The sequence below is a fragment of the Vigna unguiculata genome, chromosome 10 (assembly GCF_037176805.1).
Source record: "Vigna unguiculata cultivar grain cowpea cultivar isolate G323 ecotype 2 chromosome 10, ASM3717680v1, whole genome shotgun sequence".
Classification (NCBI taxonomy): domain Eukaryota; kingdom Viridiplantae; phylum Streptophyta; class Magnoliopsida; order Fabales; family Fabaceae; genus Vigna; species Vigna unguiculata.
In genome coordinates this window covers 31886761-31894202 of record NC_140801.1, presented here as the reverse complement: position 1 = coordinate 31894202, position 7442 = coordinate 31886761, and the positions used below count along the sequence as shown (strand labels likewise).

Genomic DNA, 7442 nt, shown 5'->3' with positions numbered 1-7442 from the left:
TTTACTGGTTTCTATTTTGGTTCGACTGTTTTGTTGACATTAAATACTTTATGTTATGTTTTTAAACTTGAAACCTTTGTTCATAGTTGGACTACTACTTGCAGTTGCAATGGAATATTTCTTATATTATGGTTAATGTCGTGAATCTCGAAAAGTTTGTTCATAGTTGGACTACTATTTGTAGTGGCATATTTCTTATATTATGCTTAATATCATGAATTATTTTATCATGAAAATGTATCGATTATAACTTCATGTTTTGATTTAATGTTCATATTCGATTGTAAGAAACCATTGAGTAAATCTATAATGTATTACAACTATATAAATAAAACGACTTTGATCAACTTTTATACGTTGGACTACAATATTCAATTTATTTTTTTTTATTCTGTTAATTCTTTAAACTATTGATAAATTTACACAATTTAAGCATTAAATATATCTGAAATTGGATTTAATTGCTCAAATAATATACGTTTTAGCATATTCAATTCATATTCTAAGATCAACAACGTTTTGTAAATATTAATCACAACCACGACTTAGATACCAATTAACATTTCTAGATAAACAAAGTTTTGTAAATATTAAAGCATCGAAAATATTTACAACAAAAGTTTAGTAACCTTCCTATCCAAAATTAAACAGTCGAAAAGGTTATCCAGCATGACCATAGTCAAATGTATTTAATATGCCATTAAAGTTCGAAGGCATAACAATACAAAACAAAATGATTCAAAAAAGACGAACAACAAAAAGCTTAATTCTTCTCTTTCTTAATAGTTTTGATGCTCTTGGTGGATGATAGTTGGCCAGAATCAATGTCTTGGGAGGAATCACAACAGTCCATATTAGTTGCGATAATTTTCTTAGCTGGGGTTTTCAATACATCATTTTTAGGTTCATTATCTGTTGTTGCGCTTAAACTCATCTGTAGAAAAATTTAAAGGATGTTAACATTTGTATATTAATAATAATTACCAGATTATGAAAGCTCAAATTATATGATACTTACTATGTCATTTTCATGGTCTGCTGCTAAATTACATACAACTTTGTCGTATAATTCAACAGTCTAACAAAACAACAACATGAACAAATAAATGAATTTTTAAAACTGAATGCCAATAGAAGTTACAATGCCAATACAACTAATTCAACGAAGAAGTTGACAAAAAATACTTACAATGTCAATAGAACTATCACCTTCAATATCAGTCCTGCTTTTACCACCGCACTCAACAATCTATTAAAAATAAAATGACAAAAAAAACAAAAGTTAAATTCATTGAATTTAACAAAAACATATTAAACAACCACAATATCAATTAAGTTATTACTTCTACCGTTGTATCATACATTTTACATGATTCACTACATCTGGAACGTCAGTAATTTTTATCACAGAAGCACATCTAGTTCTTGGTTGGGTTCGCACTTTAAATGCGAAAGTACAACCTAACATTACATCCAAATCATCAGGGAAGCACTTTGGATCATCTTCACCTACCTAGTTAGCAATAAAAACAAAAATAATTTTCATTACTTTGGAATGAAAAATTAAATAAAATAATTTATGTGCAAACGATTACCTCAACCATTTATTTTGTAAATTTGCGGCTGATATACCAATAATGTTTCTACACTCTTGATCCCACACAACGAAGTTGGCAAAATTACATGAATCATCACAGACTTGTAGTTGTAACCTATACCTAAATAACATTCCAAAATTATAACAACACAAAACAATATGAAGAGATATTAAATGACAAAGATAAATATTTACATACTTGAAAATAGGCATGACATTTTCCATTTCACAATACGTGCATTTGAAAGATCCTGTTTCATAAGTCCTTTTATTGCAATGATTGCAAAGAAGGTATAACCAGCCATCATTATCCAAATTGAACTTAATTGTGGTTCCGACAGTTGCACAGATAATTTCCTGCATTAAACAACAATTCTCAATTACAATAAATTTAACAAAATAAGAAATCAAATTTAGATAATAAATAACCTTAAATATACCTTTTTTATGCACAGAATTTTAGACAAACCTTTCACTAAACATTTATACACAAATCTATCAGCATCACTATATTGGGAAGATTGAGTAAGTTGACTCCCACACTAGGTCATCATCAATTCATCAGGAGATATTCTGACAGTCAATTCAAGAAAACAGTAAGAATCAAATTGATCATATAAATAACACATAATTAAATAATTATTATTCTATTACAACGTATACAAATCGAAATTTCTATAACTTACTCCTTTAATTGTGCTTTGAATTTAATAATCTCTGGAACATCCTCATCCATGATTAACTTTGTACCATTCCACGTATTAGATACTGAAACCGGCCATTATCCCGTTCAACAGAAATAATAAGTATTATTATTACTAATAATATAAAATAAGTAAAATGAAAATTAAGTACCTGTCGCAGGTTTAACTTTGAGTTGAGTAAGAATAAGCACAAGCTTTTCGGAATCTGGTTTCTCATAATACCTTTCCAGAAACTTCCTACAATAATCATCCCATAATGTACAACAAACTACACCACCGCTGAAAATCACAAAATTCAAAACCAAATTAAAATAATCAATAAAAATATAAATATCAATATACACGAATATATTTCAAATGCAAAAGAAATACAATTGTTTTACATTACCTGAGATCCATCAAAGAAAACATGACATTCTTGGATTCAACATTCTTAGACTGCGACTTACTTTTAACATTATCAACCCAATCAATCAAATCTAAAAATAATAACAATAAAAATTATTCAGTGAAATAATAATAAAAAGAAATAATAATAACAAATTATTCAGTGAAATAAAAAGATTCACTGAATGTGTGACATACCAATCAACAAATCTGCACAGAAATTACCAGCTACTACTTCCAATATACTTTGAAATTCATACACCTTCTTCGGAATATTTGCAATAGGTTGGGCCCTAACAGAGGTGGCTCCAATAAAAAGTAGTTTAAAAGGGTGTTCACAAACCCTATATTGTCCATCATTCTTCAATATTTTGAAATTATGCATTATATATGTTTGACCCTCCAACAACTTGCCATCCCACACATCAAATTCTTCCTTCTTAACTATACAATGTATCTTGTCCCCCTAAGAAAATGTAACAGAAAAAAAAATACAAATTTAACACCTTAAAAAAAATAATGGAAGGAATATTAAATATGTACCTTTTGATCAATTAAGATCATCTCAAAGTGCACACTGGAATCACTGTTATTAACATACCATTGATCAACTACTCTAACACCCAGCTTTAGAGTCTCCCTCTTACCGTCAATATCCTTGATCATATCAAACTTCTTCGCCATTACAACCTACCTAAGGGAACAAACGTACTTCAAAACGGTACAATAACAAACACCACAATATTAAAAAAAGAACATAAATAAACTCATCTTTCGAAAACATAAATGGAAACAAAGCAACAAATGAACAAACACCATAACCGAAACATTAGGGCAAAGAAAAAAAAAAGAACCAACGAAAAAACATTTCATACAATACATAAACAAAATGATAATGCAAAATGGAAGAAAGAATCACATGAAGAAGTAAAACAAAGGACCTTTACACCAAAACATATAAATGATCGGAACAAAAAAATAAAAATTGCACTAGGAATGATTAAAGATGAAAGCTAATGCAAAACAAAAACGATGAATAAGCTGAAGAACTCAAAAAATACGTCAAAGGCCAGTAAAAACAAACAGAAAACCACAATATAAAAAAATAAAACCAACCAAAAACCCATTTCAAAGATGTAGACAAAAAGAAAGAACAAATGCAAACAGAACAACAAACGAAGAAAGAAGCATACCTGTAACATTAGGAAACAACAAATAAAAAAAATAAAAGAAACAACTGCTATAACAGGTAATGGAAAGAAAGAATCACCTGAAGAAGTAAAAAAATGGGACCTTAAAACCAAAATCTATGAATGATCAGAACAAAATGCAACAGAAAGGGTTAAAGAAGAAAACCTAATGCAAAACAAAAAAGAAAGAATGAACTGAAGATTCAAAAAAATACCTTCAGAAACCCAGCAAAAGAAGAGCAAAATAAAGCAATCAAGGTTCAGATGAGCGGAATGGAAGACAAAGAGAAATGAAACTCCAACTACTACCTAGAAGGTTCTTAAATCAAAAAGCAGTCTGAAATGAAAGATGTCATTTCATACACAGTATTCTCGCCATTGCATGAAGAGAAAAAGTTGAAATTCGTCGCGGCAGAGGAAAAGTCTCATAAACCAGGAAAATAGACAGTTGTCGCAAATATAGATAGGGTTATTTGGGTAATATCCCTACCAGTTTGTTTTCTAATAATTATAGTAGATGTCTATATGCATACATCAATCTGATATCCCAAATAATGGTTTGACTACTCAAATCATCCTACACGTCATTTAATTATTCAATACCTATTTTTCAACAACACAAAAGTACTAAAAAAATTATAGAAGTTTCAAACTTAAAAATATCAATACTCATGGAACTTTTCATCTAAGAGCAACACGATTTCGAATTTTTTATTATAAATAGAAATATGTAGGAGCAAAATCAGTCTTTCTCAGATTTAATAAAAAAATATTTTCAAATAGTTTTTCAGTCAAAACTAAACTGTGATTCATGATTTTTTATTGTGAATATAAATACGTAGGAACGAGGACACTCCTTATGGCTTTACTAAAACAAATTAATTAATTACTAAAACTACGTATTTTTTGATTTTTCATTATGACTATAAATATGTAACACAGAGGTTAATCCTTGTCAAGCCTAATAGAAAATTTAAAAAATATTGTATTTGTTATTTTGTATACCTTTCTGTTTTATTTTTGAGGAAAAAATAAACATTTAAAAGTTCACATTTTTTTAATATTTAAATAAAAAATCATATTTAATCACATCTTAATGAAATGTTGAAAATATATTAGTGTAAAAACATGATCATGTTTTGTCTAAAAGACTATGGTTAATCCCAAGAACAAATAATGTAAGACACAAGTATTTCATCTAACAAATAATACAACATTTTGTAGTCTTATTTTACCTCTTATATGACACAAAAGTTCTAAACAATAAGTACATAGAAGTGAGCTAACCTGTATCCCATGAAAACACATAAATTTTTATTATGTGTTTTAGAATGCCTACCACTTTTGTATGTCAAAAAAGAATTGCTAGAGAAAGGACAAAGTCACATAAAAGGATCTCTTGGATTTAAAGTAAAGGCTATTTTTCTACTCCAAATTCCTTAATTAAGAATTGTCAACTCTGGAAGAATTGTGTACTCAATTGGAATTTGTCTCCTGTACAAACAATTAACATATAGGCAATGATATTTTCCATTCACTGGTCTTTCATTTAGGTGAGTAAATTATAGTAACTTTTCAATGTCATTCTCATACATGTCACTGATTCATCTAGCATGCATCCAACTTTGATCCATTACTACACAAGAACTTTATGTGTTAATAGACTAAATATTTAACAAGGAACTAAGACACGTTACAACTATGTGTTAATAAAATAACACTTAAAATAATAATTTATAAAGATATTGCTTAGGATCAAACACCCTTGGAGCATGTAATAACAACCAATATAAAAACACAACAAAATATAATCCAAAAGTATAAAAAAGGTTTAACTTTTATTCTAAATAATTCAAAATTTAAAATTTAAAAAACATTATTAACAATAACTAACCGTTAGAGAATGTTGCAGCTTAGATACCAGCAATGCAGGTAAAGCGTTTCATCGAGGTATGAAGCTCACCACAACTCAAGACCAAACAGGGGTGGCAGCTAAGGTTCAATGCCAAGTAGCGACGACTACGTTAGGGCGGCACATCCTTCACAAAACAACAGCGGCGACATGGTGTGGAGGGTCGTGATGGTGAAACTAGCTGGAGGAGAGAGAATATAAACGAAACTAGTGTCGGCGAGATTGAGGCTTCTCAATGGCAGTGTAGGGAGCATTCTTCTTGCTTGCAATGAAAGTGGTGGTGAGAGAGCTAGGGAGAAAATGTCCGATTGTTTGGTGATTCTAATGGAATGGGTTTCCCAAACAATGGAGGTGAAACAATGTACTAGGAGAAGAGATCTAGGTGCGAAGGAGAATGAGGAGTAGAGAATTTGTAAGATATTACATCGGTTAAACTGAACTATCAATGTACTATTGTTTTCGATAATTATAAATCAATCACCGTATTTTTAATTACATCGTTTTCATGATATCTCACCTAATATTTTGTTCTTATTTACCCAATTTGTATTAGGAAAATGATTGTTTAACAAAGTAAATATGACAAACTTTTGACAAACTAACGTGGCTTTAATTAATTGAATTTTTTAACTCAAAAAATATTGCACTGCACGTGTGAGAGAGAAATGTGAAGGACAACATTTGAATTGGTTTGGTTGCACTGCATAGTGGTTCTCATTCACGAAATCAACAAAAGCTCTCACGCCTAATTCAAGACTCTGGTGCTATACCAAAACCCCATTCTCGGTGCAGATCGAAATTCTTCAATCCCACCTGCGCGAAAGCCTTTCTTCCCCACGGTGGTTCATGAAATTGCAGTAAAACTTTTTTTGAGCAACTTATTTTTGAAGATTATGAGCATGACACAAAGTGATAAGACAAAACAAAATCCAGTGATTTATTTCCAGCCCACACCATGCATAGACCCAATTACGCATTTAAATAACGAAAATAAATGTGCAGTTGTTGCGATGGTGGAATTCATTTCAAAATGAATTCACGAGCGAAGTGGGAAAGTTTTTGTCAAAAAATTACTCATGCGTCTACCACTTAATTTGTAATTGTCTGCCAACGAAACCTTAGTAGACCCAATATAATGTCATGTTTGGATAGGGAAAGTGTGCATTTTGCCCTGCACCAAAGGAGTTCCAATACAATTTCGACACGACTGTGGAAAACATGTTGTTCAATATAACTAACTGAGTTTGCCATATAACTAGTTAGTGTTTGCCACTTAATTAGAAGTTGAAATGCTAAACATTAATACATTAAGCAAACATGGTACTACGTGAAAACATTCATACTTGAAAACAAACATAACTAAAAATAAACTTCACTCAATCAATTTTTGACAATTACGACACTTTTCCCAAACGCTTAAACGAAAATTCCCATAAGGGTTTTCATTTTTAAAACAACCCATGCTGCAATGGTTTACAATCAAAACCCTAACCCCCAAAATGCTTTCAAATTGAAAAAGCTATGGTTTCCAATCGAAACCCTAAACCCCAAATTGATTTCCAATCGAAAAACCCAACCTGCAAATTGGTGAAGCAATGTCGGGAAGAAAGACTATCGTGCGATGAACGACTTTTGTGAGTTAAATCAGTTGC

The 7442-nt window shown here is 30.5% G+C and overlaps 1 protein-coding gene across 1 annotated transcript; it reads right to left on the bottom strand.

The window, feature by feature from the left end:
* Positions 1-763: 763 nt before the first annotated feature.
* On the bottom strand, positions 764-3372 carry LOC114191182 (uncharacterized). The gene is made up of 11 exons (XM_085667384.1): positions 3232-3372; positions 2887-3154; positions 2690-2780; positions 2453-2580; positions 2284-2365; positions 1833-1954; positions 1633-1718; positions 1370-1513; positions 1190-1249; positions 1019-1078; positions 764-934 (listed from the first exon to the last, which is right to left on the bottom strand). Exons 1-11 carry the CDS (start codon positions 3370-3372, stop codon positions 764-766), a joined length of 1353 nt encoding a protein of 450 aa, XP_085523510.1.
* Positions 3373-7442: the final 4070 nt, after the last annotated feature.